General features: G+C 58.5%; 1 protein-coding gene across 1 annotated transcript in view; it reads right to left on the bottom strand.

The window, feature by feature from the left end:
* CERK (ceramide kinase) overlaps nucleotides 1-21,936 on the bottom strand; it is a 36,294-nt gene extending 14,358 nt beyond the window's left edge. Inside the window, exons 1-6 of the mRNA XM_036278236.1 lie at nucleotides 21,804-21,936; nucleotides 14,332-14,445; nucleotides 13,102-13,224; nucleotides 7,192-7,317; nucleotides 5,212-5,275; nucleotides 2,393-2,538 (exon numbers count right to left, since the gene is read on the bottom strand). Of these exons, the coding sequence (XP_036134129.1) occupies nucleotides 2,393-2,538; nucleotides 5,212-5,275; nucleotides 7,192-7,317; nucleotides 13,102-13,224; nucleotides 14,332-14,445; nucleotides 21,804-21,936 (706 nt within the window). The remainder of the gene's footprint in view (nucleotides 1-2,392; nucleotides 2,539-5,211; nucleotides 5,276-7,191; nucleotides 7,318-13,101; nucleotides 13,225-14,331; nucleotides 14,446-21,803) is intronic.
* Between the last annotated feature and the right edge of the window lie 4,432 nt (nucleotides 21,937-26,368).

The following is a 26,368-nucleotide window of genomic DNA, read 5'->3' as shown; positions in this document are numbered from 1 at the left end:
TGAGACCTCCTCCCCCTGCATCTCCCTGCCCTTCTCCGGTCCCCCCTGTGACGCCACCCCCGCACCTCCAGCCACACTGGTCCCTTGTCCTGAGTGCACAGCCTGTCCCCATTGCCCCTCTGGACCAGCTGACCCGCAGCATGGCCCCCTGCCCACGCCTGGAGGGACCTCACCTGCCACCTCTCAGAGAGGCCTCCTGGCCCCTCACCAGAACCCCCACCTGCAGCACCTGTCCTCGTGGCCCCGTGGGAGGCCCTCATGCCCACATCAGTGTCTACGGGCACCTCCTGGGCAGAGGTCACACCCGTCTCAAGGCGCAGAGCGCACCTGTTCCTGGCTCGGTCCCCCCAGGCACGCGGGGTCCGCCCAGCCCAGGAGCGTGCATGAGTGACCCGTTTCCAAGTCTCAACGGCTCCAGCTTCAGTGTCGCTGACACCATCAGCAAACGGTGACAACACACACACACAGGATGCTAGACAGGAACACTGAGAAGTAAAACTCATGGGGCCCAGAACACACTACAATCTGGCCCAGGCCCCAGGCTAAGGCGACTAAATGACTCCATTTTTATCATCAACAGACCTTCCTCGATGTATTTCCACCGACAGGTTAATTGCCCCTAGAAGTAAAGGAATTTTGCCTAAGATCACAGCTGCCCCGCGTGTTGGGAGGCATTTGCGAGCGCTCGGGAGCCTGTGAATAAGGCTAATTTTGACTCTATTCGCTGCCACACCCACTACTGTACTGGTCCTCGGAGGGGGGAGGGCACAAGGAGGATGGGGCTTCTGTCTTTCAACCAGACGAGCAAGAAGAATCCTGGCTGCTGATCTGAGGGGAGACGATGCCCCGCAGCCCGCCGGCGAGAATAAAGCGCTCCTTTACAATTCGGCTGTGCGTCTGGCTACCTCCCTGACACGCTGTAACGATACAAGAGCTTAACTTGGAAAAGAGGGTAAATACGTTTAAGGGACAAATGGCACCCTCGTCAATGAAGAAAGGCTTCCCGCCAGCCTGGCCGAGGGGCCCTGCGCTCTGCCCTGCGCACCCTCTGGGTGACCTGCGGCCTCACCCAGGGCCTCGCGTCGGGACGCTGCCGGCCTGACTTCAGAGGGCTGCGGTGAGAACAAAAGGCCAGACGGAGCCGCCTCACCCCGGCTGAGTCGTCTGTGAAACCCTGAGCCAGCAAAGGGACCGCCTCGCCTGCTAGGTGACTTCCTACCGTGACTTCAAAGACGCAAAATGCCGAGCCAGCGCCTTCCGTTCACGGCCCACGGGGACAGCCCTGCACCCTGCACCCCCACACTCCCTCCTGGGTCCAGTCTGACACTCCGTCCCCAGCGCCCCAGCCCCTCTGTCACATCCCCGCCAGGTCTGAGCTACGGACCTGCCTGCTCCGGGCCTGTGTTCTGGGGCTGTCGACTCAGTGACCCCTACCGGGGCAGGGACCGTCCCCCGGCTCCCAGCTCTCAGCACCTGGCAGAAAGCAGGGTTCAGGGTTCAGGGAGCAGGACGGGACTCCTCCCAAACACGCCTGTGACCCTTGGTCACTGACTGTTGCTCAAAAAGCAGCAATAGTTGCAAATGGTGATACATTTAAATCCCATTTAAATACAAGGGAACCTGAAGGAAGAGCCAGAAGCGTGTCCCCAGTGTGAGTGGCCCAGTGGCAGGGGGTCTGCTGACAGAAAGTCCTGACCGTCCTGAATTCAGTACAGCGCCGAGCGGAGGGCTCCTCGGTTAACCGCGGGCCAAACCAGCCAGGGGCAGGCCCGCCCCTCAGCGCATGTTGGGATCATCAGCTTCCAGGCGGCTACTTCCAGGGCCGCCTACAGAGGAGGGGGTGCCCTCGGACCCCAGGGTTCTCGTTCATGGGGAGCTGCGGACCCTGCTGCCCCTCCTAGATCCAGCCCCGCCCCCTGCCCACAACCAAAGTAAATCCTTGCAGACAGACTCCCACCTCCGCCCCGGGTGCCGCAAGAGCCGACGGCTCCCCCAGCCCTGCTGGCAAGCCCGCTCCACACCCACGGCCCCTGTCCGCTCAGCAGTGGCCCAACAAACCCTCTCTCTCCTTTTTCTTATTTTTATTGATTTTCTTTTTATAGAGAGAGGAAAGGGGAGAGAGAGAGAGAAACGCTGATGAGAGAGAAACATCGACTGGCCGCCTCCTGCACGCCCGCCACTGGGGATCGAGCCCACAACCTGGGCATGTGCCCTGACGGGAATCGAACCGGGACCTCTCAGTCCACGGACGACATCACTCAATCCACTGAGCCACACCGGCTGGGCACGAATCCTCTCTTTGAAAAGACTTTTTTCGGGGAAGATGGCCTGTGTGTCACAGGCACTGAGTGGGCCTGGCGTGGGCACTGGGCACTGGGCACGGGAGGCCTACCTGCGGGGATGATGCCGATGCGCAGCTGGCTGGGCACCAGGGCCGCGCGGGGCTCGTTCTGGTCCACGCCGGCGACCCTCTGCGTCCTGCCGATCAGCCCGTGCAAGACCTCGCTGAACATGCCGTCCCCGCCGACACAGACGACCCTGTGGGCGCGACACGGGTGTGAGGGTCCCCCCTGCCACCCTCCCTGCGACTGCTCTCTCCACGGTCCTCACGGTGGCCCTGGGAGGGGACAATCAGGGTGGCCTGCATCGCCTCCCTGTAGCCGGTGCCCCGGCCCGCGCCCCGGAGCAGCCTGCTCGCTGCTTCAGCAGTGAGGTCTTCCCAGGCCCCGGTCAGCGCCCAGCCCTGACGACGCCCTGGGATGCCCGTCACAGCCGCCAGGAGCCCGAGGCTCCCAAAGGCCACGGAGGGCAGGACTAGGATCAAACCCGCCGTACCCCTCAAAGCAGGGAAGTCACCAGTCCTTGGCCCCGAGCCTGTCCTTCCCTTCACCAGAAGGAACAACACTGACACCCCCCCGCCCCTGACAGAGGGCCCCAGGAGCTGGCCCCCGCCCGGCAGGCGCCCTGGAAACTGGACCTCTGTGGCAGGTGACAGCAGCTCCTCCCCGCTGGCCCCTCGCAGCCCCCGACCCCTGTGACTCCTAAGTCTGCCTCCCAGAACCCCTGTTCCCGGTCACTGTGCACACTTCTGGTGTCCCCAGGGGCACAGGCGCCCACGTGGGAACCCCAGCTCTGCCTCCTGAAGCCTCCAAGCAGGGCTGACTCAGGGGTACAGGGACACGCATGCCAATGAGCCCCAGCACAGAGATGGGCTGTCACCCCGATCACCCCGCTGGAGGCAGACCAGGATCAGATCCTGGCCGTCCGGGCCCTCGGCTGCCCTTGAACCTTCCCGCTGGCCCAACTTCAGGGCCCAACTCGCCTGTGGAGCCCACAGCTCAGCGGACACCCCCCATCGTCAGCTTCGAAACCTGCTTCCGCTCCTCACCTCACACCTGGACCCCCCCCCCCACGGGCACCTGCGTTAGGAACCCGTGTCTTCGTCAAGGGTCGGTCGCTGGGACCCGTCATTCCCCGCAGACGTCCTGAAGACCAAGCCCTCTGCCACTGACCAGCCAGCTCTTGCCCACACCCAGAACCTGCCTGCGTCCCCCTGGGTCCAATCCCACCTCCCTGCTCCCTGCCACGTGGCCGGATCCTGTGGCACCTCTACTGTGACCTTCCTGCGGGTCCTCGCCACCTTTCCAGGTGCCCCATGCCAGCCTGCAGGCCAGGCAGAGGAAGCTGGTCCCCTGGAGCAGACACGCCAGCAGGTGTGGGCACCTCAAACTCCAAGTCACCCAAGGGGCACTCAGTGGGCACGACACCCCTTCCAGGTCACCGCAGCCAGAAACGCGGCCAGGGTCGGACCAAGAGGAGACACCACAGTGACGGCCCGCATCACACAGACCCAGACATAACGGCCGCAGACAACACGTGCTACAAAGTAACGGGCCTGCACCCGGCCACCAGCGAGGCCCAGCGGCTGTGTATCCGAAGCTGCAGACAGGACGGGGGCAATGCAAGGGCCAGGGTTTCTTCCACTACAAACAAGTAACAGGGCAACGGGCAGAAGCTGGGTGAGGACAGCACACAGACAACGGTATCGGCCTTGACCTCCGGGCTGGATCACTGGTTCGGTTCTGTAGACACTGTTGTTCTCAGGAAATATACACAGACATAGTGCTCTGATCGCATCAACAACATGCGCTCACGTGACCCTGCGCCGGTAGTGAGACCGACAGGAAAACACAAGAAAACCCACGAGACAGTGTCCTCCCCGGGGGCAGAAGAACAAGGGCGGGAATCTGAGTTTCTACAAGCAGCGTGTTTACTGTTACAATGAAAAGGTGAGGCAGGAGGAAGCGGAGACAGATGGCGTAACACCCGATGAGAAGGGGGCACGCCCCGCGAGAGGAGGGGGCAGACCCGAGGAGAAGGGACGAGGAGGGACAAGGAGGGGGAAGGCCCGGCGAGAAGGGACGAGAAGGGACGAGAAGGGACGAGGAGGGGGAAGACCCGAGGAGAAGGGACGAGGAGGGACAAGGAGGGGGAAGGCCCGGCGAGAAGGGACAAGAAGGGACAAGGAGGGGGAAGGCCCGGCGAGAAGGGACGAGGAGGGGAAGGCCCCACGAGAGGGGACGAGAAGGGACGAGGAGGGGAAGGCCCGGCGAGAAGGGACGAGGAGGGACGAGGAGGGGGAAGACCCGAGGAGAAGGGACGAGAAGGGACAAGGAGGGGGAAGACCCGAGGAGAAGGGACGAGGAGGGACAAGGAGGGGGAAGGCCCGGCGAGAAGGGACGAGGAGGGGGAAGACCCGAGGAGAAGGGACGAGAAGGGACGAGAAGGGACGAGGAGGGGGAAGACCCGAGGAGAAGGGACGAGAAAGGACGAGGAGGGGGAAGGCCCGGCGAGAAGGGACGAGGAGGGGGAAGGCCCGGCGAGAAGGGACGAGAAGGGACAAGGAGGGGGAAGGCCCGGCGAGAAGGGACGAGGAGGGACAAGGAGGGGGAAGACCCGGCGAGAAGGGATGAGGAGGGACAAGGAGGGGGAAGACCCAACGAGAAGGGATGAGGAGGGGGAAGGCCCAGCGAGAAGGGACAAGAAGGGACGAGGAGGGGGAAGGCCCGGCGAGAAGGGACAAGAAGGGACGAGGAGGGGGAAGGCCCGGCGAGAAGGGATGAGGAGGGACGAGGAGGGGAAGGCCCCACGAGAGGGGATGAGAAGGCAGAACGCTGAGGAGAGGGGCCGCGTCAGGCGCTGCGCACTCACCCGTCGTAGTGATCCACGTCCATCTCGTACAGAGCCTCCTTGGCGTGGTTGGCCCGCTCAGTGACTGTGGGAGAAATCCATGACGTCACAGACACTATGTTCACAGCTGTGGACCCCACACCAAAGGCGCACACACCGTGCTTTGAAATGAGGTCCCATAAGCCCTTCCGGAGGCCTTCCCGGGAGAGGTCCCTGCTCCGAGGGAACTAAGTCCTTCTGGAGACGGAATTGTGGGACCGCGATGGAAGACGACCCCTCAGAGGACACCCGTGGGTGAGGTGGCGCGTTCTTGGCATCTAATTGCCAACCGATAATGGCTTTTTGGAAAGAAATTACTCTCCTATTTTATTTTATTTAATTAATTAATTTATTTTTGTACGTGCCCCTGGCGGGAACCAAACCCGGGACTCTCTGGTCTGCAGGCCGATGTTCTAACCGCTGAGCCAAACTGGCCAGGGCTACTCTCCTATTTTACAGTTTCCCTTATTGTCCAAGTTACTTTGGAAACTTTAGGAAACGTGAAACTAGTCCTGTGTACACCACAGGACACAGAAAACCCGGGGACATTCTACTACAGGTGCAACTTCGCACTGCGGTCGGCCCAACATCACAGCACAACTGCTTTTCCATCGTTAACATTTCTCGCCCTGGCCGGTTTGGCTCAGCAGTCAGAGCATCGGCCCACAGACCAATGAGTTGTGGGTTCGATTCCAGTCAAGGGCACATACCTCAGTTGCGGTTTGTCCCTGGCCCTGGTTGGGTCATGCAGGTGGCAGTCACTTGTGTGTGTGTGTGTGTGTGTGTGTGTGTGTCTCTCTCTCTCTCCCCCTCCCTCCCACTCCACCTGAAGATAAACAGAAAAATATCCTTGGGTGAGGATTTTTAAAAAACGTATTTGTAAAGCCCGGCTGGTGGGGCTCAGTGGCTGAGCATCGACCCATGTACCAAGAGGTCGCTGGTTTGATTCCAGTCAGGGCACATGCCCAGGTTGTGGGCGCGATCCCCAGTGGGGGGCATGCAGGAGGCGGCCAGTCGATGTTCTCTCTCATCGATGTTCCTCTCTCTCTCTCCCTCTCCCTTCCTCTCTAAAATCAATAAAGAAAAACAAAATCTTTATAAAGACCATTTGAAAGGACTACACACTGTTCATACAGATTCACAGCAATTTCATCTTCCTGTTTCCTGTTTGGGGACATTTGTTTTCAATGTTTCGCTATTATAAAAGGTGACGCTGGACAGCTGAGTGTCTCCCCAGGAAAGACTGAGAAGTGGAACGCTGGCCAGTGGCCCATCAGCAAATGCTCCTGCATATGTTTCCACGAGCCGCTCACGGGGCGTCTCCCGGGGTCCCCCCGGCGTTGAGAGCCTGCTTTGAAAACTCGGAGTCACAAATGTGGTATGGCATCCTATTCCTTAAAATGTCACTTACTGGCAAAATGATTTCTAAGACATTAATCACTTGTATCTCTTTCTTGCGAGGATTTTCTGTCTGTGATCTTTATCCTGTTCCCTTCACGGTGTCTTTCTTGAATGCTTTAAATCCTAGGACTTGGCTAGTCTGATTTGTAAAAACACCACATTCTATTTTGTGTGAAATAATCCCATAGGATAGCCCTGGCTGGCATGCTCAGTGGTTAAAGCGTCAGACCATGCACCAAAGGGTCATGGGTTCAATCCCTGGTCAAGGGCACGTACTTGGGTTGCTGGTTCATTGCCCAGCCCCTGTAGGGGTGTGGCGGGAGGCAACCGATCCATGTGTCTCTCTCATTGATGTTTCTCTCTCTCTCCCTCTCTCACCGCTTCCCTCCCTCCCTCCCTCCCTCCCTCCCTCCCTCCCTTCTTTTCTCTATAAAAAAATCAATGGAAAAAACATCCTCCGGTGAGGATGAACAAACAACAGTAATCTCGTAGGATGGACACCTCTAGCGACACATTCGAGTCGCTCTCCCATCTCCCCGCCCGATGCACACGGCCGCTTACCGATGACCTCGGTGGAGATGGCGGCCAGGGCGAACAGCGGCGCCACTTTCCGCTCGTAAATCCGCTGGCCTCGCCCCTTCCCTCCGAACGGGTTGATGAACACCAGCAAGTGCTTGGGTCGACATGCTACAAAACAACGGCGCGTGGGTCACCATGAACAGAGCGAGTGAGCACGATGAAGGACTGTGTCACCGGACCGCATCAAACCACCGTGGTCCTAGACAGTCCTGCTTAGACCATCTGGAAAAGGGCCTTTTGTGTGTGTGTGTGTGTGTGGTGCGTGCCCCTAGCGGGAACGGAACCCGACTCTCTGGTCCGCAGGCCAACGCCCCCACCGCTGACCACAGCGGCTGGAGCTGGAAAAGGGCCTTTGAAGTTCAGGGACAGCGCGAAGGAGTTTCCCCGTCTGGGCGGAGAGGAAAGGGACACCTGTGGGCTCGTGGTGCTCCGCCCACCCGGACGCGAGGAGCCCGGGAATTCCCTTTCCCCGCGGGGTCCCGGGAGATGTCCGTTCCGGAAGGCAGTAGCTCCTCCTCCGTGAGAAGAAAGTGAATTTGCAAAGAACAAGGAGAACGAAGCAGATGTCCGAGAGGAGCGTTAGGAGAGAAAGACAGACAGACGACAGGCACAGAAGAGCTTGACGTGCAGGTGGATGGAGAGATGGATGGACAGCGAGATCTCAAGGGGCCTCCCAGGCCCTGGTCCCAGCCAGCCTCCAACACTGGGGTCTCCCAGCTCACTCCTGTTTTCTCACAACTTCCACATTTCTGTTGGGGTCAGTTCAAGTAGATCCTGATACTTAAAAAAACAAATTTAACTAACAAATCAATGAAAGTAGCAAGGAGCCCGGCCGGTGTGGCTCAATGGTTGAGCGCCGACCCTGCACCAAGAGGTCGCTGGTTCGATTCCCGGTCAGGACACACGCCCAGGTTGTGGGCCCGACCCCCAGTGAGGGGCGTGCAGGAGGCGGCCAATCAATGTTCTCTCTCATCGATGTTTCCTCTCTCTCTAAAATCAATAAAGAAAAAAATATTTTTTAAAAGAAAGTAGCAAGGAGGTCTATACCCAAGAAAAACTGAACACCAGGTCCACAGAGTCCTGCCCACGGCGCTCACAGCGGCACCCCGCACCGAAGCCGAAAGTGAAGCGTCCACCAGCTGAGGACCAGACCCGGACGTGGGGGTCTCCACAGCGGCATGTTATTCGGCCACAAAAAGGAACAGCTCCGACACACCGACCCCACGAATCCATCTCAAAAGCACAGTGCCGAGAGACCAGCCTCACGCAGAAGAGCTCGGAGCCCGGGGCCCCAGCTACCGGAGTCCCAGAGCCCACAGGACTCTCGGGAGGCAGAAAGGCTGGCTGCGGGCTGCCCCGGCCGCTGGTCGACCCCGAGGAACGCGGGAACCTCACTGGGACCGGGTTACACAGTCTACACGGGTTGGTGGGTGGTCTGCCCATTTCACTGCACGTGAAATCCCCCTCGGAACCGAGTGCTGGCCTGTCGTTGGGCTTCCCGTGCTGAGAGTCAAAGGAGGAGAACCCCGACATCTGCCGCTTACTCTGAAACAGAAAAGGAGCCCGGACAGTGTGGCTCAGTGGATGGAGCATGTCCCATGGGCTGAGAGGTCCTGGTTTGATGCCTGGTCAGGGCACATGCCCGGGGTGGAGCTCGATCCCCAGGGGGGAGCACGCAGCAGGCAGCCAATCGATGTTTCTCTCTCATCGATGTTTCTATCTCTCTCTCTCTCCAAAATCAATAAAATTTAAAACACACACACACAGAAAAGTGCGACCACCTAGTGAACGAACAGACAGACATCGACAAGGCAGTGTGAGCAACGTAACAACGGCAGGATCCGAGTGGTGGGCGTGTGACCGTTCCCTGCCCTCTCTCAGCCCGCACGCTTGGAAATCTTCCCAAGAAAATACTGGGGGAATGCGCAGTACAGAAATCAGCAAGGCCAAAAGTTGGTTCTTTGAAAAGATTAATACAATTGATAAATCCCTAATAAGGCTGATGAAGAAAAAGGGACAGCCCTGGCCACTTTGGCTCAGTAGTGAGAGCGTTGGCCTGTGGACCAAAGGGTTGTGGGTTCGATTCCAATCAAGGGCATGTACCTGGGTTGCAGGTTCGATCCCCAGCCCTGGTCAGGGTCGTGCGGGAGGCAACCAGTTGATGTGTTTCTTTTTTTCTTTTTTTTTATCCTCACCCGAGGATATTTTTCCATTTTTTGTACAGATAGAGTGGGAGGGAGAGAAAGGAAGGGAGAGAGAGTGAGAAACATCGACGTGAAGGGACACATCGAGTGGCTGCCACCCGCACGACCAACCAGGGCCGGGGACAAACTGCAACCGAAGTACATGCCCTTAGCGGGAACCGAACCCAGGTCTCTCCGGACCGCAGGCCGACGCTCTAACCGCTGAGCCAAACTGGCCAGGGCAGTTGATGTGTCTCTTTCACGTAGATGTTTCTCTCTCTTTCTCCCTCCCTTCGATTCTATCTAAAAATCAATGGAAAAATATCCTTGGGCGAGAATGAACCGAGAGAAAACGAAAGACAGAAGAACACAAATGACCAGCGTCAGGAACGAGAAGGGGACACTATTCCAGAGCCTACAAATACTACAAGGAGAGTGACAGGACCCACTCACTAACGGGTGTCATAAGTCTCTCGATTGGGATGAAACAGACAAATTTCTAAAAAAATACCACTTACCCAAACTAAGGAATGAAACAGAAAATCTGAATAGTCTGATTTCTGATAAAGACACGGACACCGCTAACAGAAACCTTCCCACAAAGGAAGCAGGCCCAGCATGGTCTCACCGATTCATGGTTCCCAGCGTTTAGAACAAAGTAGCCACAATGTTACGGGGCCTCCCGCGCAGAACAGAAGTGCTGCTCGCTGTGCAGCTGTGCGTAGCCCTGGGAGCCTGGCCACGGAGCCAGACACAGACGGACGTTCTCAGGAGGGAGACCCGCAGGCGCCCCTCCCGCGGGCCTGGTCGGGGAAGCACTACCAGAACCTCGGCCAGCCGACTCCAAAAGCACGTGAAAGGACGAGCCCGTGGGGCTCACTGCAGGGCCACAGGCTGTTCTGCAGAGATGCACCAGTGGGTGTCAGCACATGCCCCAGGAGAACCACACGAACACCCCGGAACTCGATAGACAGCATCTGTCAGATTCAACGCTCATTCCCGACCGAAAGAAACAAACTCTCATTAAACTAGTTTTAGAAAGAAACTTCCTTAATCTGTTTTTTTTTTCTTTATTGATTTTAGGGAGAGAGAAAGGGAGAGGGAAAGAGATAGAAACATCGATGAGAGAGAACATCGATGGGCTGCCTCCTGCCTGCCCCCCACTGGGGATCGGGCCCACAACCTAGGCATGTGCCCTGACCGGGAATCAAACTGGCGACCTCTTGGGGCAGGGTCAACACTCCACCACTGAGCCACACTGGCTGGGCCCTTGATCTGTTTTTTTAAACCTATCAAAACCTAAGAAGCCTCATTCTTGACAATGAAATGTTGAAAATGCCCCCGAGATCCGCCCCCTGGCGGACGTCCAAACCGGGCCGAATTGGAGGAAAAAGCCACAAAAGGCACCAGGGCCGAGGTGGAAGAAACAGGCTGACAGTCTTCACAGGTGACGAGGAGAGTCACCTGACTATTAGAATTAATAAGGGAGTTTCGCACAGTCACTGCATACAAGGTGAAAGAGAAAATCAAATTCAATTTCTATACACAAGCAACACAAAAATGAAACACGAAACGGTGGCAGCACGGAGCCGGGGCGAGGACAGTCTCTCCCACCCACGGCACGGGGACAGGCGAACGTCTCCACCTAAAGAAAACGAACCTCACGCCACACACAAAAATCAGTGCCAATCGGGGGTGGATCTTCGTGTGCAAGGTTAGAGAAGAAAATACATCTTGGCCTTGCAGTAGGCAAAAGACGTCCTACTGACCACAGGGTTTGCAAGCAAGATAAGCAGAATGGCGGCGGCGGGCACAGCGCAGCGCCCCCGGCGAGAACGCCCGCCCCGGGGACAAGCCCTGCACGCCACAGGTGCCAGGTGCGGCAGGAGATCCCGACCCGCAGCAGGGAGCATCGCCACACGTCGTTAGGAAAGACAGCCCAACGGAAAACTGGACACAAGACTTGAACAGACACCTCGGATTTCCAAATGGCCCCTAAACAGAAATGTGTTTCTCAACTTCACCAGCTGCAGGGAATGCAAAGTACCGCCACAACGGAGACTCGGAACACCCAGGAAGGCTAGACCGGCAAGGGTGTGATGCAGACGTGGGCAGCCAGACGGATGCTCACTGACGGCAGTGTCTCTGGACCGCACTCTGGGACAGGCAGGCCACGTCTCCTGAGGTTGGACACACGCACCATCTGGCCCAGGAGTCCCCGTCCCAGGTTGGCGCCAAGAGAAGTGTGCCCCACACGGGGGTCCCAGTGCCCACCAGCAGCGCCGTGGATGAAGACAGGCGCGTTCACACCACGGAGCACCACAGCCACCCAGCACACAGCGTAGATGCGTCTCTCAAACAGAACGCTGAGCCCGAACTCCAGACAGAGTTTATGCTGTGGGACCACACCTGCCTGAGCTCTCTCAGTGGGTAGAGCGTCGCCGTGGACCAAAGAGTCTCGGGTTTGATTATGGTCAGGGGTATGGGCCTTGGTTGCAGATCGGTCCCCAGGCCTGGTCGGGGTTGTGCAGGAGGCAACTAGCGGGTGTGCCCCTCTCACACAGATGTTTCTCCCTCTCTCCCGCTCCCTCCCACTGTATCTGAAAAAACTCAATGGAAAAATATCCTCAGATAAGGATTAAAAAAAGAAAACGTGTACCAGTCACAGTGATGCATCACCTCCAGCTTGTTAGAGGGGCTGTGAGAGGAGGAGGGAAGCAGAGGTCACTGCAGCGCGCGCGCACACACACACACACGCACACACATGCACACACGGTACACTCACACACGTAAGCATATAGGCACGCTGCGCACACACATGAACACACACATGCACACATGTTGGTACACTTACACATGCATGCACACAGGCACACTGCATGTACACATGTGTGCACACATGTTGGTACACTCACACATGTATGCATAGGCACACTGCACACATATATGTGTGCACTCACACATGTATACATGTGCACGCACACACACACAGTACACTCACACACGTATGCATATAGGCACACCGCGCGCGCACACACACGTATGCACATAGGCACACCGTGCACACACACACACACACACACTCACACATGCACACACGGTACACTCACACACGTATGCACATAGGCACACCGCGCGCGCACACACACGGTACACTCACACACGTATGCACATAGGCACACCATGCGCACACACACACTCTCACACATGCACACACGGTACACTCACACACGTATGCACATAGGCATGCCGCGTGCACACACGCATGCTCTCACACATGCACACACAGTACACTCACACACGTATGCACATAGGCATGCCACGCGCACACACACGCTCTCACACATGCACACACGGTACACTCACACACACATGCACATAGGCACACCACACGCGCACGCATGAACACACACATGCACACATGTTGGTACAGTTACACATGCATGCACACAGGCACACTGCACATACATATGCGTGCACACTCACACGTTGGCACACTCACACATGTATGCACAGGCACACCGCACACATATGTGTGCACTCACACATGTATACATGTGCACACACATGCACACATATTGGTACACTCACACATGTATGCACACAGGCACAGCGCGCGCACACATGCACTCACACACACATGCACACATGCGTGCACGCAGGCACCACAGCCACTTGGTCTCTCTCTGACTATAAAGGCTGCACGTACTCAGCTTGTCCAGCTGCTCCCGCAACGTCTGCATCCACAGGTGGCACAGCTGCTCGTCGGCCCCGCAGAAAGTCACCTGTGCACACTTCCAGCGGTGGCGCCGGGCTCTCTTCACACAGTGCACTGCACGGACAGGAACAAACCCTTAGTTCCCAGCCCTCGGCCTCCAGGAGCCCCTGCAGGAGGACCAGCCACCACGCCCACAGCAGGCTCGCAGCTCCAGATGCCACGGAGCCCGTCCCTGCTGACCGGGAGGACTTCCAAGGTGCACTAGGGAAAGTCTATTTCTCAGTTCCTTTAATCCATGTGAAAAAAGAGCCCTGGCCAGTTGCTCAATGGTTAGAGCATTGGCCCGCAGACCAATTCCGGTCAAGGACACGTACCTCGGTTGCAGTTCATCCCCATCCCTGATCAGGTCGTGCGGGAGGCAACCAATTGATGTGTCTCTCTCACATCGATGTTTCTGTCTCTCCCTCTCCCTCCCTCCCACTCTATCTGATAATAAGTAGAAAAATATCCTCAGGTGAGGAATAAAAAAATAAAAATAAAGGAAAGAACCCTGGCCGGTTTGGCTCAGCAGTTAGAGTGTCGGCCTGCGGACCAGAGAGTCCGGGGTTTGGTTTCCGCTAAGGGCACATACGTTGGTTGCAGTTTGTATCTGGCCCCAGTTGGGGTCGTGTGGGTGGCAACCACTCGATGTGTCGCTCTTACATGGATGTTTCTCTCTCTCTCTATTCCCCCCGCTCTCCCTCCTGCTCTGTCTGAGGATAAATGCAAAAATGTCCTCGAGTGAGGATAAAAAAAATTAATTAATTAAATAAAGGAAAGAAAGGATGCTCAACACCAAAACGTTAATTAAAATCCGATTGAGAAAAACGATACTAGGAGGTCTATGTGAAGATAAACCAAGGAGCCCTGGCCAGTGTGGCTCGGTGGTTAGAGTGTAGGACCGCGCACCAAAGGTTGCAGGTTTGACCCTCACGCCAGGTGCCTGCGGGAGGCAACCAATCTCTCTCTCACGCTCACTCTCTGCCCCCACCCTCCCTCCCTCCCTCCCTCCCACTCTCTCTAAAAGTCCGTGGAAAAATAGCCTCCAGTGAGGATTAACAACAAACAAAAGATAAACCAAGGGAACACTGCATTTGTTAAACAAGTGACCAAAAAGCCCCCTTTCCGGGACCAGAGGAGTTAATGAGGAACTGTGGGCGCAGACTTTCGGGCTCCCATTACCTGTGAAAGCAAAGGGCGTTTCCATTTTCTGCCATTTCCCGCCGCTGTAGTGTTTGCCGCGACTGTCTGTTTCCTCGACGGTGATGATCTCGGACACGGGCACGGAGCAGGCGCCTGCAAGGACAGCGCAGACCCGTGTCAGACGGCCGGACGCCCCGCTGCGGGAACCGTCTGCTCTCACGCTCTTTAGAAGGCCAAAGTCAAGGGGAACGGTACATGTAACTTTAAAATGCAGAGCTAAGTAAACGGGGAAACTCGGTGCCATCAGAAGAGGGGGCGTTTCATCCAACGGTCACCGAAAGCAGGACCAAAGCCTTCCAGTGACCTGCTCAGCCCTTCGGGCAGCACGTGCTGATGTCCAGGCCAGCCGCTCGCTTTGGGGGGCAGGGTCACAGCCAGACCCGGCCCCAGACAACCAGGACCCAGGGCCACAGCGGGGCAGGGGCCAGGGCAGAGCAGGGGCCCTGGAGAGACTGGGGTGGGTCCCGTCAGAGGCAGCGAGAGACGGGAGACTCGGCTGGACCGAGGGTGCAGCCCCGGACATTCTCCACTCCGCAAACCCAGCAAGAGGCTGCCCCACGCTGTCCGGCGTGTTCGGGCCAGGGGTGATCACAGGGCTCAGACCGCCTGCAGGTGAGTCCGTTCCTTTCATTCTTGACGTCATCACCATTCAGGCGGACACGGGCAGGTCTGCACGGGCAGGAATGACCCGGCCCAAGCCCGACGTCCTCGGCCAATGTACCTGCCCTTCCTCAGGGGAGGCTTCAGTCGCCCCGGCCCAACGGGCTTTCTGCTGGTGGTCAAGTGCGCGCCTGGGTCAGAACCCTGGTGAGTGCGTCCCCCCAACTGCAGCAGCAATTTTTCCAGACGACCCAGACTTGTTTGTCCGGAAGGTCAATGTGTCTCCAGCCACCTGGCTTCGCTGCTTTCACGACACGTCTCTCTGCCCTTCCTTCTGCAGCAACAAGGGCTTGGAGGAGGCTCGGAGCGGCAGGCCGGGTCCAGAGGCTGCCTGCTGCCCCCAGCTTTCGCTGGCACGCAGCCACACACCTGCGCTGGCATGCCGCCCTCTGCCGCCCTCTGCTGCCCTCCTGCTACAACTGCAGAGTTGAGTATTCAGGACCCACAAAGCCTAAAATATTTGCGGTCGGGCCCTTTAAGAAAATGCTGCTGACCTAGTTCAGAAGAACAAACAGCAGTTCACCTTGGAATAATCTCAGAACAATGGCAGTTTTTCCGCTACTGCTACATCATGTGACCTGAATAGATGAGCTAGGCAGAACCTGAGGAGATGCTGCAGGGGGTGGGGGGGTTGCCCTGACATCTGCTTTGAGACCCACGAGCCTGTGCCCCTCCCCCACGATGCTCCCCTGCCGGGGTCCGTGGCTCGTCCACATTTTGCTGCCGGCTACATAGGGAATGTTGGGGACACACTTTATAGATACAGCCGTCACCCTGGCTGGTTTAGCTCAGCGGTTAGAGCCTCTGCCCGTGATCCAGAAAGACCCGGGTTCGGTTCCCACTGAGGGCACATACCTCAGCTGAGGTTTGTCCCTGGCCCCAGTTGGGGTTGTGCAGGAAGTGGCCACTCGGTATGTCCCTTTCACATTGACGTTTCTCTCTCTCTCTCTCTCTCTCTCCCCCTCCTACTCTATCCGAACAAAAATGGAAAAATGTTCTCAGGTGAGGAGTAAATAAATAAATAAATAAATACAGCCCTCACCTGCCCAAGGAGCTCACCACCTGGCTTAGGTGTCCCAGGTGGGGGTGGGGGAAGGAGGGGGGCTCCTACTTCTACGGCAGAGCCCGGGCAGTGCCCATACCCCGCCCCACCCCGGGGGCCACACACACTCTCCACTCTAAAAGGTCCGCCTCATCCACCCGAGTGGCTGCACTGCAGGCAGGGGTATCATCCAGATACAGTTCCAGCCTGTTTCAAGTTCAACCAGCGCAACAACACACACTGAAAAGCCTGTCGGGTTTCCTGTTTGCAGTCGGCCCCACTTCCGACCAGGGCGCTGGGGCGCCTCACAGCTTCCTCGGGAGCAGCCTCACTGGGTGCGGAAGGCCCGGCCCCTGCCAGTTCCTTGGGTTCCCCGACTCTCGCTCCCGGACCCCGAGCCACGCTCCCAGCGTGGCGGCCAGAGGACAGAGCACCTGCTGGATTGAGGAACAACTCCCGGCGGGGGGGGGATCTCTAATACTTTCAGCAATAAATAAATTAATAAGTTAAATTAAATTTAAAAAGAACCAGCTCCCTGGAGAGGCAGCTTTCTCCAGACAGACGTGCTGGTGGAGGCCTCTGTTCCTTTGGGGAGCCCTCCCCCCATGACGCCCTGAGGCCCCGCCCCACCCAACTTGCAGGCCCACCCAAGCTGTTCCCAGTGGCTTTACCGTCGGATTGGCCTGTCTTGGCTCCTGCTTCAAAATTGTCCTAAATCCTCTCAAACAAACAGCATCTGAGCTCAGCGAGCCCCATACCTCTCAGTAAGTGGCCCCAGGCCTGGCACTAGAAGCAGCCAGGCCGGGTTCACAGCTTGGCTTTGCCTGGGCACCTCCAAGCCCAGCACAAGAAGTAGCCATCTGCAGATCGCTTTGCAGTTTATCTGCCTCGGGTAGAGCACAGGCCGTGGCTGACCTTGGCCTGCATCTCCTGGGAGGCCCCAGAGCCAGCACACCCAGTGGACAGCCTCAGACCACATCGAAGCTCTGTGCGGCGGGCCCTGCACAGCTGATCCTCCAAGGTGGTCAGAGGTCAGTGGGCACAGCCAGTCCTTGCAGCTGATCAGCCTGAGTAAATCCCTCCCATTGACGTGCCAACAGCAATCAAGACTCAATTACAAGAAGGGTATACAGTCCACACGAGGGGTGCACCTGGAGGACCCAGCCAGGATGATCAGGGAGGCTGTGCCATTGGACCCTACAGGACACCTTCTACAACAGGCCAACCTGAGAAGCCCAGGAGACATAGCAACTCTACCTCATACACAGAAACAATGACAGGGAGGCAGTTAAACAAGGAGACAAAGAAACCCGTCCCAAGTGAAAGGACAAAACAAAACCCAAGGAAAAGAACTAAACAAAATGGAGATAAGCAATCTAACAGATGCAGAGTTCAAAACACTGGTTACAAGGATGCTCAAGGAACTTGGTGAGAATTTCAAGAGCATAAAAAAGGACCAGTCAGAAATGAAGGAGGCACTAACTGAAATAAAGAGTAATTTATAGGGAATCAATAGTAGAGTAGATAAAGCCAAGAAGCAAACCATCGATGTAGAGTATAAGGAAGCAAAAAACACCTAATCAGAACAGCAAAAAGAAAAAAGAATCCAAAAAAATGAGAACAGTGTAAGGAGCCTCTGGGACAACTTCAAACGTGCCAACATTCACATCATGAAGGTGCCAGAAGGAGACAAGAGGGAGCAAGAAATGGAAAACCTATCTGAAAACATAATGACAGAAAACTTCCCTCACTTGCTAAAGGAAACAGACATTCAAGTCCAGGAAGCACAGAGAGTCCCAAACAAGATGAACCCCAAGAGGTCCACACCAAGACACATCAGAATTAAAATGCAAAAGGTTCAAGACAAAGAGAGAATTATTTACCTACAGGGAAGCTCCCATAAGAGTCAGCCAATTTCTCAAAAGAAACTTTGCAGGCCAGGGGGAGTGGTAAGAAATATTCAGAGTGATGAAAAACAAGAACCTACAACCAAGATTACTCTGTCCTGCAAAGCTGTCATTTAGAATCTATGGACATATAAAGAGTCTCCCAGACAAGAAAAAGCTAAAGGAGTTCATCACCACCAAACCAGTATTATATGAAATGTTGATAGGTCTTCTAGAAGATCAAAAATATGGACAATAAAATGGTAATAAATACAGACCTATCAACAATTGAATCTATAAACCAAATTAAGCAGAACAGAAACAGACTCATAGATACAGAGAACTTTTTGTTGGTTGCCAGATGGGAGGGGGCCTGGGGAGATGGGTGTAAAAGGTGAAGGGGTTAAGAAGTACAAACTGGCCCTGGCCGGTTTGGCTCAGCGGTTAGAGCATGGGGGAAGGGGGATTAATGGGGGAAAAAGGGAAGCCCTCTATAATACTTCCAACAATAAAGATAAGTTTATTGATTGATTGATCGATTTTTATTGATTTTTTAGGGAGAGAGAGAGAAACATTGATGTGAGAGAGACATATCCATTGGCCACCTCCCAAAGGCCTCCTACTGGGGATCGAGCCTGAAACCCAGGCATGCGCCCTGAGCGGACACAAACCAGGTCCACGGGATGACACTCAGTCCACTGACCCGCGCTGGCCGGGCAAGATAAGTTTAAAAAAAGAAACAGAACCAGCTCCCTTTGCATATCATGTGCCCCAGGAGCAAGTAACTCACACAGCAACTCACACTTCCAGTTTTCTCGTCAAGAGGAGTGATATTATGGAGAAAAGCAGAGGATCTGATGAAATCACCACCTCACTGGCCACACCCAGCCCAGCACACACAGGGCCCTGGCTCAGATCTCTTCTCTGTCCTTTTAAGGGGGGGCGTCTCTCCCTGGCCAGTTTGGCTCAGCGGTTAGAGTGATGGCCCGAGGACCAAAGACTCGAAAGTTCGATTCCAGTCAAGGGCAGGTACCTGGGTTGCAGTTCAATCGCTGGCCCTGGTCGGGGTCGTGTGAGAAGCAACCAATCGACGTGTCTTTCTCACATCGATGTTTCTCCCTCCCTCCCACTCTGTCCAAAAATAAATGGGAAAATGTCCTAGGGTGAGGATTAAAAAAGAAAAGGGGAGGGTCTCATTTCACCCCTGTTCTGCCCACCTCCCAGAACTCATGGTGGCCCCTGCCTGGCCTCAGGGGGCCTCCTACAGCCTGTTTTTGCACAATCTCCACCCCCCCACCCCCACCGGCCACAGTCTGCCCGCGGGGCACTGCACTCTGCTCACTGAATTCGGTGTCCGGCGGACGGCTGTGTGTCTGCCCTCCTGCCCGTGAGCATGGCATCACCCACCGTGGGCCTGATGCCTTTCGGGGTGCAGAGTTCTGAGGAAACCCAAACAGCTGGCACAGCTGGGCCTCTTCCTCGGGATGGAGAGCAGGGTGGGTGAGCAGAGGCTGTTCCCTGAGGAAGTGGGCCAGTCCGGGGCCCAGCCTGGCAGCGGGGTGCTCATGCACAAAAGCCAGGGTTTATGAGCGGGGCGGATGGACGCAGCGGCGGCCCAGTGGGCAGCTTGCAAATGCAAGCAGACATCGTGGACGCTGCCACCGCACAGAAGCCAGGATCCAGTGACCTGGAGCTGCAACAGCCGGCCAAGGGTGCCAATGCAGCAGGCAGTGAGCGGCCTCCCGCCCAGACGTCCCACACGGAGCAGTGGGCTCCCGGGCCACAAGCACGGCTGCTGGACTTAGACCCATCGAGCCTCCAGGTTCAACCCTACTTGGGCCAGTTACTTAAACTCTACAGCCGTCCCTTCATCTGCAAACGAGAGGAGGCCTGTCCCGCTGGAGCCCACCAGGGCTGGCACAGCGTGACCGTCGAACAGAACGAGAAAAGCAGTGGCTGGTCCTCCTCAAGCCCAGAACCCACGAGGAAGCTCCAAAGCCCACGGAGTGGGCCAGGCTCCCTTCACTTCAGCATCACAGAGCAAGAACTAGACATAGGGGCCTGGTGGGGTTGCCGGGAGGCTGAAGGTTGACATCCCAGGGTGACATTTCTCCCCAAGGGGACATGGGAAAGACCCTACTGGAGTAAACTCTCAGACACCCCGCCACAGATAAGGCAGACAAGGCTTTTGGTGACTCCAAGGCCAGAAACCGAATGTGGGTCATGAGTCCAAGGCCACCCTTGACCTTAGCCCAACCTAACATTCCAACCGGCCCCACCTGCGAGCTACAAAACCTCAGCGTCACACATGCCTCCAGCACCCGTCACACCACCCCAACTGCCCCAAGGTGTCCAGAGGCATGCCAAATCCTGACCTCCACCACCCCAATCCAATAACTGAAACAGTACATCCCTGCTCCTCCCGCAGTGACTTCAGTGGGCCACAGATCAGGGCCACGTTCCCCTCACTCGGCGTCTTCAGTCCACGCAGACCTGGCCCTGCTCACCATCACTCCTGCCTGGACCAGGCCAACCGCCTCCTGACCGCCTTTCCTGGCCCGCTTCTGTCCACTGTCCCCACTGGGGCCACAGCGGTCCTTTAAGAATGTGAAACTGGATGAAGTCATTCAGCGACGTCCATGGCACCCACGGTAAAAAGCCAAGTCCCCATCCCAGCCCCTTCCAAAGGCCCCACTTCCCCTCCCCCACCTCCCTCCCTGCCCACACATCCATGTCGGCCTCCTGGCTGGTCTCAGGGCCTTTGCATTTGCTATTCCTCCTGCCTGGACCATGTCTCCCCGAAACGCACAGGTCTCTGGTCAATGCCACCAGGTAAGTGAGGGCTGCTGGGACCACCTGTCCCACAGTGACCTGCCCAGCCTTTGGGCCTCCTCGGCAGACACACATGCCTGTGTGCGCCCCTGTGTTTGTCCCTTCGGTGGAAAAGGCTGCGCTGGGCTGGGACTCGGTCTTATGCACTGAGCTGGATACTGCCGGGCCCTACCCAACCGCCTTGCGTAACAACTTGGGGAAGATGAATGAATGAAACGGAACACACCCACATTTGTGCCTGGCCTCCCACTTCTCACCATCCACACCTGGCCTCTGGAACCCCCTCCTTCCCAGGATCCAGGACAGCTCCGGGATAAACTCTGCCCAGCCCTCTGCAGCCAGCCCGCCGCGGCTCGAGAGACGCTGCCTTTGTCCTTGCCCACCCATCCACCCCGTCCCCCAGGCCGCTGCCTGCCTTCCTTTTTCATCTAAGTTACACGTCTCTGATTCCGGAGGGCCCTGGAGACCATGTGTCCAGCCTGTCACGGGAATGACCCCATCCCCCAGCACACGGGACAGAGGTCATGACCCTTCCTGCACTTCTCACCCTTACCTGCCAGGCTCTCTCTCCGCTTTGGGTCCCCTGTTAAGAGAAGCCTCTGTCCTGGGGTTAAACTAAAAAACAAAGCTGGTAGGTGGCCCCTGGGGATCCTTTCATCAGCCGAGTCCTGGCGGCGCCCTTCAGGTACCCGTGGGGCATTCCAAGGGATGCGGCTGCCAGGGACACCTCTGGCCCCAGACCTCCGGATGGCCACGACCCCTCGCCCCTCGCCCTCCCGGGTACAGCCCCCTGCCCTCCCCGCTGGCACGCACGCCCTGCTCGCTCTTTGTCCCCCAGTCCCCCGAGTGCATCTCATCCGGTCCCCGGAGTGAACACACTCTCCGCGCCCCGCCAGCGGCCTCCCCGCCCCCCTCCGGCCCCCACTCGCTCCTCCACCCCTCCTCCCGGGCCCTCTTCCCGGCCCCGTCCTCCCTCCCCGCCCGCCCGCCCCGGTGGCCCCGCAGAGCGGCCGGCCGGCGGCGACACTCACCCGCGCCGGGGACGCTGGCTCCGGGCCCCGGGCTGGGCCACCAGCGGAGCAGCGCCCGCGCGGGGTCCAGGCTCACGGCGCAGCGCTGCCGCTTCACCCACAGCACCGAGCGCAGCGGCTCGGCCGCCCCCATCGCGCCGGCCCCGCGGCGCCGCCTGGGCCGGGCGGGGGCGACGGGCGGGGGCGCGGACGCCGAGGGGCGCGGGACCGTTAGCGGCCCCTGGAGCCCGGCCGGGTGGCGGCGGCGGCGGCGCGGGGCGGGCGGGGCGCGGGGCGCGGGGCGGGCGGCGCTGCGTCACCCCGTACGCACAGCGGCCGCGGGGCCGAGAGGGCGGGGGGGGCCGAGGAGGGGGGCGGGGGCGGGGGGCCCGAGGGCGGGGGGCGGGTCGGAGAGGGGGCGCGGGCGCCGGGCGGGGATCGCGGGTGGGGGGCGCAGCGGGGAGCGGGGTCTGGGCGGGCTCGCGCCCGGAGAGCTCGGGCTCGGGGCGGCGCTCTCCTCGGAGCGGGTGTGGGTCCGGCTGCAGCGGGCAGGACGGGAGCTCAGCAGCGCCTCCCTGGCAGGTCGTAATGACGGACGGGTCCCCCCGCGGCGCAGATATGCTGCCGGGCAGCCGCGCGGAGGCGGCGGGAGGCAGGGGCTCGGGCGGGCCTGGCCTGGGGGTGGGCGCCAGGGGCCCACGCCAGTCCGGATGCAGCGGCCACAGGCGGCACGTGACTTTGAGCATCAGTCTCTCTTGGATCCCCTTTTCCTCCCCGACGGGCTAATGAGCTGGAAGGCCAGGGCGGCCACCAAGAGGTGTGGGCCCCACAAGACCCAGCGTGGGACTGGCGACCTTGTCCTCTGCTTATAGGCCCATCCGGAGGACCAGCTGGGGAGGCAGGTGCTGTGCACCCGCACTCCTCATGGGAAGGCTTCCAGCGCTGGGGATGCGGCAGGGAGGGGTGGAGCTCGCCTTTGAACCAGGCAGTCTGGGTCCGGGGGTCCCATGTGCCTGCACACTCAGGCCGAGGATAGATTCTCCGGGAGGAAGCATGTCCTTGTCACCGGTGGCAGAGGTGTGCCCCAGAGTCCTGCCAGGCTCAGGCACCCCTGACTGCCCATTGTAGTACTCTGTGTGTCCCCGCCTGGGCTGGGGGCTGCAGAGAGCAGCTAGGGGTCCCCTGGCCCCTGCAGTTCCTGCCTCAGGTGCTCACGTCAGCCTGCAAGGGGGGATGCTGGAGTATGAGCTGTCTTGGGGAGCAGCAGAGCTAAAGGACCCTGCAGGCTGGCGGGGAGGGGAGGCTGGCTGGAGAAGGAGGTCTTCCTCCTAGGGCCCTGGGAGAAGAATGGCGTGAGGGGGTGGGGTGTAAGACAGCTGAGCCCCACTCCCCTCCTGAGCAGATCCAAGGAGAGGGAGCTGCTGTTCTGAGTCCAGATTCAACCCTCCCCTCTTTGCAGCAGGGGGTCTTCCCTGACCACCCCGCTGAGCTGGTCCCTGCACTGCACCCATCCCTCTGGGCTCCAGCCCGCCCTCCTCAGCTCCAAGAGGGCGGGACATCTTCCCCAGAAACAGCCCGGGCCGTAGTGCGCTCAGAGATCTTTGTTCCACAGGTGCACCTGTCCTAGGATTTATCAATGAAGAAAACTGTGCTCGGAGTAGGTGAGGTCTCTACCTAAAGGCACAATGCTCAGAAAGGACAGAGGTCTGGCTCCCAGAGCCCCAGCTACCTGCCTCCCATCGGCTCTCCATGCCAGCCCAGCTTCTCCTTGGCTCCTCCCCCAGGAGCCCTCCCTGCAGGTGACAGAAGGCGAGCCAGTGGCCTGGCCCCTGTGCCTGGCACAGGTTGCCACATGCACAGTCTTATCCTGCCAGCGCCCTGTGATTCACTCTTCCCGGGGAGCCCAGCCCAGCTTCGGGCCTGGTGCAGAGCCAGGGGCAGAGCAAGGAGGGCGGAAGGTGGGCTGTGCGTCCAGCCCCGCCCTGGGGCCAGGCCTACCTGATCTCCCCGCGGGCTCCTCCCTCCCACGCTGCTCTCTGAGGCTCAGAAATGTGGATCTGAAACTTCTCGGGAGGCCAGTGCTGCATGAAGAAGGGGGGCAGGAGAGGGCTGGTGGGCAGGGGCTCGAAACTCCAGCCGCCCAGGCCTGTTCTGGGGCTTCCTCGAGCCAGGCCCCTTTGCCCCTACTGGGGTATTCATTTAGAGACCCTTAACGCCCTAGGTCAGCTCATACCATCCTGCAGTCTGAGTCAGGGGCCCAGAGAGGACCCTCAACTATAAAACACTGGGGGAGTCCTGAGGCAGGACCCCCACCCTTCTTCACTCAGTCAACTCCAAGTTCATAGGCCGGGCCAGGGGCTCTCGGGGGCTATTGTGGGCTGAACTGTCTTCCCCTAAAATTCATATGTTGTAACTCACCCCCAGGACCTCAGAATGTGACTGTGTTTGGAGACAGGGCCTTCAGACAAGTGATTAAGAGAAAATGAGGTCGTAGGGGTGGATCCTAATCCGATCTGACTGGGGTCCTGAGAAGAGGAAATTCGGACACGCAGTGACCAGGGGCACCCACGCACAGAGGGACGGCGTATGCAGAGAAAGCCGGAGGTCAGCAGTCTACAAACCAAGGAGAGGCCTCAGAGGAAACCGAACCTGCTATCACCTTGACCTTGGACTTCCAGCCTGTGTGAACTGGAACCATGAGGAAACAATTAACAGTTCAAATACCACCCAGGCCCGGCCAGTGTGGCTCAGTGGATGGAGCATGGTCCCATGGACTGAGAGGTCCCAATTCGATTCCCTGTCAGGACACATGCCCGGGTTGCAGGCTCGATCCCCAGTAGGGGGCGTGCAGGAGGCAGCAATCAATGTTTCTCACATCGATGCTTCTCTCTCCCTCCCTTCCTCTCTCTAGAAAAATCAATAAAAACACATTAAAAGAAAAGAAATACTACCCAGTCCATGCTATTTTGCAATGTTAGCAAAGTAATACAGTGCCTCCCACCCTGGGGGGCTGTAATTCTGGGCTCGGTTGGGAGGGTCTTGGCCAGTGCAAAACCCCACACTTCTTCCCAGGGGAGAAGGTAATGAAATGAAGGCCAAGTTCTCAGAAGACGCGTTTCCTGCTGTTGAGTTGGGTGGGGAGAGGGCTGGGCAGGGGTCAGGCCCCCGACTCAGCACAGCACGGGGTGGTGGAAGGGAAGAGGCAGCCCTAAGGCAGCTGCCAGGCCCTGCTGTGAAGGCATCCGACAGAACAGTCAACGTGAGACCCCAAAAGGCCACAGCGCCCCAGCTCCCCTGATGGTCCCAGCCACCTGGCTCACCCCTGCCCTGGCATGACACCTTTCCCATGCTCAGCTGCCCCCACCCCACCCCCTCCCTTCATGCCCTGGAGGCCTCGGCGGCTCTCGTGTGGGGATCACCCTGTGAGGCCCCCCGCCGAGCTGCCATGCATGGTCTCAGCCGCCACACGTTACAGAATGTGCTGGCGCCCCCACCTGCCACTGCCTGCTGAGTGCACAGCTGGCCCTGTGCGCCGCAGGCGCTGGACATGGCCTGGCTGCCAGCTCGGCCGGAGATCAGGGGCTCAGCCCGCAGCTGGGAGCCACCTGCCACCTGCCCCTGTCCAGTCCGCAGCTTGGGCTGTGGCCAGGTCTGGCCAGCTTGTCTAAGCCACACATCCTGCCTGGTAGCGGCCAGCACCCATTGCCTGTCCAGATGGACTCACACGTGGGCTGCCTGGCCCCTGGGCCTGTCTAGGCACATGGCATTACCTCCCTCGAGGTCATCCATGCCAGAGGCCTGCTGGCCCCTCCTGCCCAGAGCCCTGGCCACCAGCAGGGAGTGGGTACCAGCACACCGTCTAGCTCCATCCCCTCCGTGGCCTCTGACCTACTTTCCCTCTGTCCCAGGAGGCCCTGGCCTTGTTTGTGGCAACAGCAGGCTGCATATCTGCCCAGGCTTCCTCCCCGTGCAGTCGGCCACAGGACTGGACACCAGGACACCGCTGGGTGGGGTGGGAGGGCACCTGTGCCAGCCGCACGCGCTGGCTGCCAGGGATGCTGCCCTCCGCCCTCCGCCCTCCCCTCTGGAGGAGGAGCCTTCGGGCTGCCACCCGTCAAGGCTGACTACCTGGAAGAAGTGTCCTGGGCCCAGAGAGGCGCAGACATTTGGGGAGTAAGCTGAAGATTAGCAAAGTGCTCCTCTGACAGCCATCGCTGGACATGGGGCATCTACCCCACTCACAGATGGAAAGACTGAGGCCCAGGAAAGTAACCTGACCTGCTCGTGTTATACAGACAGGTCATTAGATGGGTGGGCACTCCCACATCACACCGGTGTGGGAGAGTCTGAAGTGTGAGAACGGAAGCCACGCCAGCTGTGGCCTGTGCCCTCGGCGGGCACTGCCCCTGGGCACTCTGGCGGGGCCTGTCTGTTCCACCCTCTGGCACACAGGACTGTCCTGCCTGGCCTGCTCTTGCCCCCACCCAGACTCAACGCCCAGGGCAAGCCCAAGTGTGGCTGCGGTGGAGGGTGGCCCTGGGGATGGTGGCCAGATGGCGGGTCTGAGCCGGAAGGGCCAGTGCGGT

The sequence above is a fragment of the Molossus molossus genome, unplaced genomic scaffold, assembly GCF_014108415.1.
Source record: "Molossus molossus isolate mMolMol1 unplaced genomic scaffold, mMolMol1.p scaffold_m16_p_26, whole genome shotgun sequence".
NCBI classification, from domain to species: Eukaryota; Metazoa; Chordata; class Mammalia; order Chiroptera; family Molossidae; genus Molossus; species Molossus molossus.
This window is presented reverse-complemented; position numbering and strand designations above follow the sequence as displayed.